The 12,371-nt window shown below is 33.6% G+C and overlaps 1 protein-coding gene across 1 annotated transcript in view; it reads left to right on the plus strand.

The window, feature by feature from the left end:
• The window catches only part of LOC145277587 (organic cation transporter protein-like), an 829,203-nt gene that overhangs the window by 701,834 nt on the left and 114,998 nt on the right, over positions 1-12,371 (plus strand). The window contains exon 4 of the mRNA XM_080129098.1: positions 7,001-7,330. Coding sequence (XP_079985224.1) covers positions 7,019-7,330 — 312 coding nt within the window. The 5' untranslated portion in view covers positions 7,001-7,018. The remainder of the gene's footprint in view (positions 1-7,000; positions 7,331-12,371) is intronic.

The raw sequence follows: 12,371 nt of genomic DNA on the forward strand, positions 1-12,371 counted from the left end.
ATGCTATTTTTTTTTCTTTCTGTGTGTTTCTTGGCTTAAAAGTCTTTTTGTTTGATTTCTTTTGCATGGTATTAACCCCTGAACTCTGGGACTATTTTCCATTTCACAGACGTAGCCTTTGTTTATGCTATGCATGAGCATAAACGAAAACTGTTAAATATGCATTCGCGTACCAAACTGCCTTGTAAAAAAAACCTTTAAGCCAATAAACACGAAAATAAATGCCCCTTCCTCAGGTGGCCAGAAAGTGGGTGCTCATTTTAAGTTAAATTTAGATGGAAAAGTGATCACCCACTTTTCAGAAAAAAAAATTTCTTCAGATCATGAAAACTATTTAGATACTCCTTGGGCGTTGAGTTCCATGGCGACCCGCAGAATTATTTAATGGTTGTTCCCTTAGTACCCCCCTAGTCAAGGCTAACGCATGCGCACGTAACATTTTTTATTTATTTACTTACGTGGTGGAGTTTCTATACTGATAGGTTTTTTGAAATTTTTTCACTGGATTATTATTGATTGAACACTAACCAGATTATGAAAAAAAAATTGAAAAAAAAAAATCATTTCAACATTTGAAAGGGATACTCACTTTTTAGTAACCACGTTCTAGTAAATCGGTCACTTTTTATTTATTTTTTTTTTCTAAATACGGAAGTGTCTTCGGGAGATATAAAATGGTCGCATGTTGACGAAGCAATGTATCGGGAGGCGACGGGATTAAAAATTATTGGTAAATTTTTAGATTAGGTCAACCTCCTCAATTTTCTTTTAAATGACGATTTGAAATGGTTTTTGACTATGCTGAATACGAAAATCGCATCGAAATTTTGCAGAAATAAGTAGTTATCAAGATATAAAAAGTTGTATTATGCATTGTAATCTTTGGCGGCCATCTTTTTACGTGTGTGTATTTGTTTATGGCGCGTGTGCACGTAAAAAGATGGCCGCCGAAGAATACAATGCATAATACAACTATTTATTTCCGCAAAATTTCAATGCAATTTGCGTGTTCAGCATACTCGGAAACCTATAAATGTCGTCATTGAAAGGAAAATTGTGGAGGTGGACCTAATCTAAAAAAATACCAAATTATTAAACATTTCTCCAGCATGTTAGTGAAATTTATAATACTTTTAAAAAATTAAAAAGAAACAAAACAAAAGTTTTGAAAAAAAAAATTCACCTTTCACAAAAACAATTAAAAAAAAACACAAACTGACTAAATAAGAAAAAAAAAATTAAAAATCTCGAAACTTTATTTTCATGAAAACAATAAAAAAAAAGTCATGTTCTCTCTATTTTTTTTCTTTGAGAAACAAATATATTTCTGACTTACAAATGCGGTAGAGACTCATTATTTTTACTTTCTATGGTTTTGATATACCGCGTTTTTATTGCTTACAAAATGGGTGACTGATTTATCAGAACGTTGTAACTAAAAAGTGAGCACCACTTTCAAATGTCGAAATAATGATTTCTTTTTTACATTTTTTTTTAATAATCTGTTTAATTAGTGTCCAATCAATAATAATCCAGTGAAAAAAAATTCCAAAAACCTATAAGTATAGAAATTAAGCATGGGAGTAATGTTTGTACAACAACGTAACGTCGCCTTTCGCACTTTTACAAACATTTTTTTAAAAAGTAACTAAACCATTTATTGATAATTTGTCACGTGTACAAACATTTATTTATTTACGTAGGCTTAACTCCTTTCATGAATAAGAAAAGTTTTACTCTTTAAGAATAATAAAAGGAAAAAGTTACTGAACATTTATAAAAGGACTTCTTTTCATGAAGGCCAGAGGAATAGTTGGCCGAAAATTCGTGAAACAACAACAATAAATAAAAATGGTGCTAATGCAGAGAGCCGCGCTATTTTTTAAATCATATTTCCACGTTTAAATAACGTTTTACGATATGTTTTTTTATTTTTTTTATTTATTCAATTGTAAGGTTAAAGTACAGAATAGGTACAAAACATCCTTACCTCCCCATGTTAAGAATGACTTTTTAAATAATAACATTATTTCAGCACGGATCACTCTCTGCGTGAGTAATCCTATATAGAAAAAAAAACTCAAAAGCAAGCAACAAACTTTTTTTTGGCCTTATATAATAAAGAAAAGATGTGTAAATTAAAAAATGTGGAAGATAAACAAATGAAATATGTTTTTTTTTGTTTTTTTGTTTTTTTTTACTTATCGAGTTAACAGAAAATTAAACCTTTCGTCAATTCGTGGCTGTGAAATGAATCGAACCGGAAGTTCAGTTTTATCAACAGAACAGATTCGCAGAAACGATAAATAAATATATTTATTTTATTTAATATTTTAATTTTAATTAGGTAAATTTATTTTGATAACATAAAAACATACCTCGACTCTAAAAATGGGTTGTTTGAAAATTTCAAATAAATTGGTAACGTATAAACATGGTTTTATTTCTTTAGAACGAACCAACTTTACATTTTTATATATATAGATATACATACATATATATATATATACATATATATATATATATATATATATGTATACAGGCTGACCCCCAAAAAACGGGCCCAACTATAATTAAGCCCCGTTTCTTAGCGTTTTGTCCGAATGAAATGAAACTTTGGTCATAACTAGTTTATTATATTCAAAACATCACATCAAAACACAAGGGTCTTTGGGGTTTTTTTTCTCCGTTCTATAGTATATGTTCTAAATGGCCTCCATTTAGCTTTTGTTTTTTTTTGGGTCACCCTAATATATATATATATATATATATATATATATATATATATATATATATATATATATATATATAACTACTTAATTTACTCACATAAAATTAATATACGAAAGTATAGATTTATGCGTAAACTTTAAGTATTTACTTCAAAACTCAATACGTAGGTAAAGCTAGTTAGTAATTTATGAATATATATATACCCTAGCAGGCGGTCCGGCATTGCCCGGTTGTAAAATACGCTTAAATATCATATTTTGATCAATGCAGACTTCGTATTTATTATTATACTAGCGGGGATATCCGGCGTTGCCCGGCTGTGGTGAGGTGTGAGGGGTAAATCAAAACAAAATGGAAAATAAAGAATAAGCGAACGTAAACACCCCGTTTAAATATTATAACTTTATAAATTGGAAAAAAAACAGCGAACGTGATGCAAAAAAAGTAAGCGAACGAAAAAGAAATGGCATAAATAACCCTGTTTAAATGTTAAAAGTTCTTTTAAAAATCTGAAAAACAAAAGTAAAAAACAGCGAACGTGATGGAAAAATAAAAGAAACGAACGTAAAAATTGCACAGATAACCTCTGTTTCAATATTAAAACTCAAAAAATCGAAACAAAAATATATCCGATATTTAGGCTCGAACGTTTAATCTTAAGATAACGATGCTGCCACTATAACGACTGGTCTATGACCGCGTGAGGAAATTAGGTAAATTTATTATATTTAAGCTAATTCAAGAAAGAACGTTTTTTTGCGCATGCGTATTTGGCTAAATTGTCATGAAGGAACGATTTTTTGCTACCCCTCCACGTAGAAAAGTGCCCAGTTGAAGGTGAAGGAATTAATGTTTTTAGCCAATTTCTCGATATTTTTCGTTCGAAGGGTCGAGCTTCAAAATGATACCGATTTTGTGAAAATCCGTCCCCTCTGTCGAAAGTTTTAGGAAAATATACAAACATATAAACATACATACATACATTTAAACAGACAAATGAGATTTATATCATAGATTATATTGGACCCAATACATAGTAATGATTTTAAAAGTTCGAAAAACCAAAACGTTTAACTTACGATTTACTTTTTCCTTTGACGTTAATGTATGAGCTATGAAGACATGTTTGCTACAAGGCTAAAAATTAAAACATGAGTAATAGCTATTACGTTACGCATGCATATTCGTAATGCCGTCGTTCGATCTTCATATGGCAAATTCCATTTATTTTTTAATTTTCACACTTTTGCATCGATTTCCCCGGGTAAAACCCAAATATAAAGTTTCGCATGAATTCGAATACGTTGTATATTTAGTTTCATGTCTGTAGACCAAAAACTAACAGAAGAGTTTGGTAGGCAAAATTTATCAAACAAATATATATACGCAGAGATAAATATTTATAAAAGAATGTTTGTGTTTACTTTAACCTTTTACGCAAATATTACGCAAGTATAAATCATGTAGAATATCTGCATGAATATAATTACACGTAATAGTTAATTAAAGATGATCATCCCATTAAAAACAAAAAACAATAAGGAATTAATTCAAATTTATGTTTAAAAGCATATGCAAATTAGCTAGATCTTTTGAAGATAAATACTATATTGAATAAATAGAAAAAAGGGTTTTTAATATGAATATCAATACACAAAAAATATATAGGAGAATATATATGTAGATTTTTTGCAAATGTTTCCTATTTTTATGGATGTCAATCTTTTTTAAAAAGCTTTTAAGAAGCTCTATGTTTGCTAAGATAAAACAACAGAGCGTATATAAATAAATAACAATTTTGCTATAGTCCAATGTGCTATTCATCTTGCCTTATGATGTTTTCTAAAATAAAACCTTCCATACATGTTACAGATCTGTTTCGTCATAAACGAAACAATCAATAATACTATCAAAATACTCCAAGCCATTTCATATACATTTTTGTAACCAAGAGTGAATCGTATAAAATTTGACGTAGTGAGCCTTTCTTTATATGACAAGATGGCGGCTCACTGGTAATGGATCGATGTGAGTTGATTTTGTTATATCTGAAACTTACATATTACATGATTATGGGATTTTTTTTTTTTTTTTGCTGATAGGCCCAGGGGAAAAATAACGAATATTTAGATACAAATAGTGACTGTTCTCCGTGAACAAAACAGATTTTTAAAATGTACTGAAGTTTTTATTTTGGACAAAAAATGACAAGTAAGTTGAATAAAATCTAGGATTTCGGAGTATCGTAAAATTGTGGATTATTTATATATGTGTGTATATGTCCATTTGAAAAACTATACATTATATACATGTGTGTGTGTGTTCATTTGAAGAACTAAACTTTATGTATATATATGTGTGTATGTGTGTATTTGTAAAAATTATACAAGGTATATATATATATATATATATATATATATATATATATATATATATATATATATATGAGATGAGTCACAGAAGATCACAAGTGAATTTTCCTGTCAGATATTACACAGAGGTAATATTTTCAGGACGATCCTAGCCAAAAAGATAAAGCTCAATATATAAAAATAGAGCAATATGTAAGTTTAATGATTAAAGTTAAATTCTGTAGATTAAAATATTTACAAATATATTTAAGTTCAGAATTTATTGTTTGAAACAAGATATATATGGAGAAAAAGTTTGCTAATTGCATTTCATTTCCTCTGATGAGATGAGCCATTATTGAAAATCCATGTATTAAGGAAATAAATATAATTTTTCCTCCATATATTCCTTGTTTCATACAATAAATTCTTAACTTGTATATTTTTGTATATATTTTAATCTACAGAATTTAACTTTAATCATTAAACTTATATAGATATGTGTGTTTATATATATATATATATATATATATATATATATATATATATATATATACGGTACATTTAAAAATTATACATTGTGTATATATATATGTGTGTGTATGTGTTCATTTGAAAAACTATATATATATATGTGTGTGTATGTGTGTGTGTGTGTGTGTGTGTGTGGAGGAGTGTTTATCTGAAAAATTACACATTAATCGAATGCTTGAATACACCATTCCTCGAGTTTCATGGATCAGATGCAACTAAAACTATAACATATCGGTAATCGCTTCTTCACGAAAAAAGTAGACGCGCTTTGATTGCGACTTTCAGCTTCTCGTTTGTATCTGAGCCATTAAACTCGAAGTATGGCATATCAAATCGTTCAGTGAATGTAAAAAATTAAAGTAAATACATATTATACGCTCTTATTTACTTAATTGGTCACCGTGCGTTCTTTTCTTCAGATCATATGTATATGATATCTACTATTATATAAAAGGAACTTTGTATGTGCCTGTGTGAGTTCGTTCTTTATGGACTCAGAAACGGCTGGGTCGACTTTTATGACATTTAACATAAAGGTATTTTATGTGCCAGGCAGTGTTATCAAATAGATATTGTATCGGAATGTCTTCCATAGGTATTGATAAGCGAAATAATCGAATGAAAGAAGGAACAGATGATTTTGACCAACGTTTACACCTTACACATAACAAGTGCATTTAAGAAGTTTTATTACCACACAAGCCGAAAGGACAAGCATATAAATTCAACACTAGGTTCCTTGATATGACAGGGGCGCGTTCGAAATGAATGTTTCTGCTTAGAGCACAATTTGAGCATGATACTTGACTTGTGCATTTTAAACCGTAATATCAAATATATTTTTTAAATCAACAGTGTGTTCTGTACAGTACAATGTAGACTACAATGTATTGTGAACTAAGTCACTGCGGAGAGGCATGTGAAGCTTCCTCCCAGTGCACTGCGATAGATCCCCAGCTAGAGCAGACAATTGATTTGATTGAAAATTGGGCGATTTCACCTATTTCAGTGGCAATAAGAATATGGGCGTGTGAAACAGTCGTTGATCATCATTCAATCCCGGACAACGGCGAATCACTCTGCTAGTATGCATATAAATATTCGTTTCTAAAGATATTTTATTACATTTCATTGTTTTATTTTTCCTTTTTTTTTCTTATTACCAGGATTCGTCGTGATAGCTCAACAATGAAGAAAAAAAAAACAATATCTCTAACTTACTGAAGAAGGCTGGTTCATCAAAAATATTTTATTTATATTGTTTGTGCTTATCGAAAAAAAAATTTAGCATCGAATTTGTTTTTTAAATGATTTCAGTTATTATAATTGTTTTCATTCTATATCATTATTTACTGATTTTTTTTTTAATTTTCTACTTTCAGATTAGCCAATCAGACACGATGACCGATATCAGTTCAGACGCTTATGAAAGAATCTTGGACCAGTCGGGTCAATTCGGTTTTTACCAAAAGCGGACTTATTTCTTGATCTGTGCACTCCAAACCATCTGTGTATCATTGATGGCTTATACAGTTTATGCATGTGATGGTCAGGGGTCGTGCCCTATACGACGGGAAACTGTCGAGATGACAACGACCCCAGTAACAGACAGCATTCACCTCTCCATTTACGTCATCTACGATAGCAACTTTTCATCGCTCAATTATTCGACAAGGCCAGAATCAACACCAACATCGATCAACCGCGATTTGGTGAGTAAACTCATTGCAAGTACAGCGTATAACCTAAATAGAAAAACGAAAATACAGAAAAATCTTTATGGTGTGCGTACCTGTCACGGAATAAAAAGGTCATGTTCATTAAATCACGTAAAATCCAGAAAACAGAGGTCAAACTTTAGCCTCGTAAAAATAATTCGACATTTGAATCAGCTGTTTGCTCAAAATACATAACCTCCTATCAATGATCCAACATTCGGAACATCTCAACCTGGCATAAAATTAATAAATACTATTACTATTACTAATAATAATAATAATAATAATAATAATAATAATAATAGTAGTAGTAGTAGTAGTAGTGTTTCTTCCACTGTGATATCGTGTGGAGACTTCAATCTCGATCAGATGACTCGTTGTTTGCAAACCACGGCTGCTATATCTGCGTGACATAGTGTAAATAGTTTACTCCTTCGACGGTGACATCTGTTAAAAAGTAGTTGAAATCTCAGTCGGTCAGATCTTAATCTGTTCTTTTTTCTCTTTGTAGCTGAAAAAAAAGAAGCAGTCATAAAGAACAACAAATGATTTCATTACTTGCTCTGGTTTACAGCAATTTACAGAAAGTGCAGCTAAATCATCTACATCTTCTGCCACTCTTCTTCGTGAGTAAGGGAGAGACTTAATCCTGCTTCTTTACCACGTCGGTTTTCTATTAGTAAGCAATTTCCTGCGCACGTAGCTCTAACTTGTGAATTAAACCCCATAGAAATTTCCATAGAATTATGTTCACACATTTAAGTGCAATATAACTACACTGATGCAAAAATAATGAAACTAATAAGCTCTAAAATTATTGGACAGAATATAGCTCGAAGGATCCCTTGTTTAATATGAGATAAAATTATGCTATTGCTGTTTGTTCCTTGGAACAGCGAAGACCATCTGATCATCGTAGGAATGGTGGATGACTTGTGCTGGGAATTTTTTAAAGTGAAGCTAGTTTTCGCAGAGTCAACCTTACTCTCTTTCCTAACTAGCCTGATCCAGCAGCAGAACAGACTGGGAGCCAGTTGGGATGCTTGAACTGTCAGAAGTGTCGACGTCTTCGTACATACAGAGCCTGGTATTCCCTCATGGTCATCCATCTAGTATTTACCAGGCTTAACGTTGTTGAATTTTTGTGCTTTAACGAGAATTATTGTGTAAGCGTGATTATGCCGTATATAGTACTACATAAAGAGGGGATGTGCAAATGGAGAAAGGGGGAAATGAGAAAGAAGTGAAAAAGAAAGAGTTTTGCACAATAATATTTGGGGAGGGCAATATGCATGGAATGATCGAATTAGCAACCAAGAAGTAAGACACTGCAATAACTAAGAAGTAATATCATTAATGATCTTCAAATTACGATAATGGCCAAACAAGTGCTCCAATGTACCCTTCATATCATATCCCATTTGATTATCTCTTTATTTGTGACGAAGAAAGATGTAATAAGTTGGGATACGACGTTCGGCGACGGTCGTAAAGTTGAAATCGAGTCCTCGAAAGCAAAGGTCGCGTGTCTCAACTATTCGAGTTAAAGAAAATACTCTTTTGTAAATGTTTAAATGTTTTATTTTTATATATAAAAAAGATGCGTCATTCACTTGTTTTATGCAGCGTTCAATTCCGGTACCGGAAGTACTTGCTACTAATGAACCCGAAGAGAAGACCCATAAAGCAGACGTAGCCGACGTCATATTAATCCATTGATGTGCCTATTGTTTTATATCGTGTTTAACACCTAGGGAGCTTGTTGATATCCCAAGGATATAACAACCGCTTTACACACGGACACACCAAAACACCCTCCCCGCTAAACGATAGTTTCACACTTGTTGCAATCGCTTTGAGAACTTATTCATGGTGCCAACAGTAATGACAGCTACTCGATACAATAAGGCATTTGCTATGGGCGTGATTCTTCCTTAGCACATTGCTAGCAGTTAAGCGCCTCACACTTTTCCCATACTTTGGAATTAGTTGAGATCGATAGGATGTCATAGAAAGATTGAATGAGAAAGCAAACTTCGCTGACGTTCCAAAGTCAGTAGTCAGACCAGAGGATTGTCTTCCTTCCTATTCCCTTCGCTTTCTTTGGATATGTAAACGCTCAGAGAATGATAAATTAGTACAACGTAGACAACATTTAAATCGGAAACCTATCAAGAAGAAAATAAAACAAAATGAAAACAAAGATAACAAGAAGTGAAAAAGTGGTTTCTTCACGAGACTTGCAATATCACACACTCACACACAATGACTACTGGAAAGGACCTGTAATGGCTACCGGAGAGAACTTGAATGCCTACTGGAGAGAATTGGAATACCTACTAGATACTGTCATCGAGTGTGTAAGGGCTTTCTGTACAGGGGTTTGCCATAAAAACCTGGCATAGGGATGCTTTTCCCTAGAAGTAAGCCCTGTCTAATATTCAAAATCACATAGTATTTGCTGCCCAAATAAGATCTCACTATGGCTAAATTACATAAGCTTTTACGAGAAATAGTGCACCTTCTCCAAGTGATAGTACCTTAAGTAATAGTACGAAGCTGGATACTCCACTAGACTAGATAAATTCTTATCCTAGAATCCAGTAAGACGAAAGGACCAAAATAAAAGATATACTGCAACGTATTAAAATGGTTAATTGGGGAGAGGAATGTTATGTTCTCAATTTCTTTACTAACTAAGTGTTTGAGAAATAAAGAACTTTGATGGAACATTCGAATATCTATGTATCTCATATAGAATTCATGTGTAAACCCCAGGTAGTGGGCCCCTTGATTTTTGAGAACTTCGACTGAAGTAAAATAAAAAAGTATATATATATATATATATATATATATATATATATATATATATATATATGTGTGTGTGTGTGTGTGTGTGTGTATATATATATATATATATATATATATATATATATATATATATATATTAATTCAATTTTCACCCCAAACAAGGAACAGTGCCACTTTGAAATAGGGGGCTACTATCGGGGACATAAGTTGCGGGGGTATTATGAAGGGAGATGAGTAGCAAGATGTCTGTTCACATTACTCTTGAACTTCTGCATATCAGTACAGTTGGAAAAGTAGAATCCCGGAAGGCAGTTCCAAAGTCTAGCAGTTGTGAGGAAGAAACTATTGAAGTAGAATGTTTTCTTGCACCTAGGGATCTCTACTGTGAAGGGGTGGGATTTAGCTGTTTGTCGGGTTTGTCGGGGGTATTCAGGTCGAGGGGGTAGAAGTGCTTGTAGTTCGTCAGAGCATTCACCAAAAAAGTACTTGTAGAACAGGCAGAGGAATGCAACATTTCGTTGATGTGACAGAGGCTAAAGCCTAGATGACAGTTCAGGACCTATCAGGTTGGCGACTGTCTTTTGAACCCTGTCAAGGAGTGAGAGACAAGTAGCAGATGCACCAGCCCAAATGTGACAACAGTACTCCATACATGGGCGAATGGTGGCCTTATAGAGGTATAGGATACTTTCAGGCGTAAGTAACTTTTTAGCGCGGTAGAGAGAGCCCATCTTCTTCGCAGCAGCCTTGGCAATGCTCTCAATGTATCGATTCAAGTTCATGTTCCCTGTAAACGTTAGGCCGAGGAGTTTAAAAGAAGTATTTTCGGGTCATGTGTTCTTGGCAGTTATTATTGTTAGTAGTGAAGGCAATTATTATTGTTAGTAGTGAAGGTAATTATTGAACGAAACCAGCTTAGTCTTGGCAGCATTGAATGTGACCATCCATTTTTGTCCCAAATCCACTACAGATTGGAGGTATTCCTCTTGTGTTTCTGCCATTTCCTTAGATATGTGTTCATTTGTTTTCCCCTGGTGCCTGTTATAGCGAGTGGTGTCATCAGCAAATATACTCATCACAATTTTATCAGGAAGGTCATTTATGAATATCAAGAATGATAAAGGTCAGAGGATAGACCTTGAGGCACTCCCGCATTTATATCATATTGTTTTGATGTACGACCGTCGAGGACAACCTGGATTTTTCTCTTACTTAAGAAGGAATTAATTGCTTTATGTATTCTTCTCGTGGTACCATATGATCTCATTTTCCTTAGAAGGGCATCGTTCCATACCCTGTCAAAAGCTTTAGATATATCGAGGGCTAGCGCTCTAGCCTCCCCTGTTTTGTCCAGTGAACAGTATATACCTTCAGAGATTACAGTTATAATATCTGCTGTGAAACGGGTTTTCCTAAATCCATACTGATTGTCGGTCAGGAGTTTAGCAGCTCTAAGGTGATTGACTAGAGCTTGATTAATTAAGGACTCAAATATTTTGGCAAAAAGCGAGAGAATGCTAATGGGGCGAGAATCTAATGGGTCAGTTCTTTTGCCTGAATTTTTGAAAACTGGTTCCACAGAAGCGGTTTTTCAGCAGTTAGGAAGATTCGTAAAGTCATTTGTTGTAAAGTTTGGAGAGTACTGGAGCAACCTCAGCAGAGAATTTTTTTAATAGCACAGCCGGGATGAGATCGGGTCCACACACTTTTGAGGTGTCTAGGTTTTTTATGATACCATATACCTGGGAGGGGGTGATTTTCAAGTCATCTAGTGTGGCGTTTGTCCGCAAAGGAAAGTCAGGCAAGGAGTGGTGTGCCGGGTCCAATGTGGAGTTTGAGGCAAACCGACTGGTTAGCATGTTAGCCTTCTCGGTTGCCGTGCAAACAACCTCGTGATCGTTTGAGAGTGGGGAAATCGTTGACTGCCCATTATTTACTACACTGTTGTAGATTTTTCAAAAATCACGAGATCCTAATTTTTGTGCTTCGATGCGTTTTCTGCTGGTTTCAGTGTAATCTGTCTTAGCTGTCGCTATTTCTCCCTTACAATTACTTGTTTCTATATATGTCTGTCTGTTTGAACTGGAAATGTCGGTGGAATCTGCGGTACGCATGCTGCCTTTGAGAAATGGTAGCTGCACAAGTAGAAGTAAACAATTGAGGAGAGTGGGGCTTGCGATAGAATTTCCGTGTGGGAACATGTGCTTCAATTGTAGTTTTGAAC

This window comes from Euprymna scolopes, chromosome 6 (assembly GCF_053919585.1).
Source record: "Euprymna scolopes isolate OS-2025 chromosome 6, ASM5391958v1, whole genome shotgun sequence".
Lineage (NCBI taxonomy): Eukaryota > Metazoa > Mollusca > Cephalopoda > Sepiida > Sepiolidae > Euprymna > Euprymna scolopes.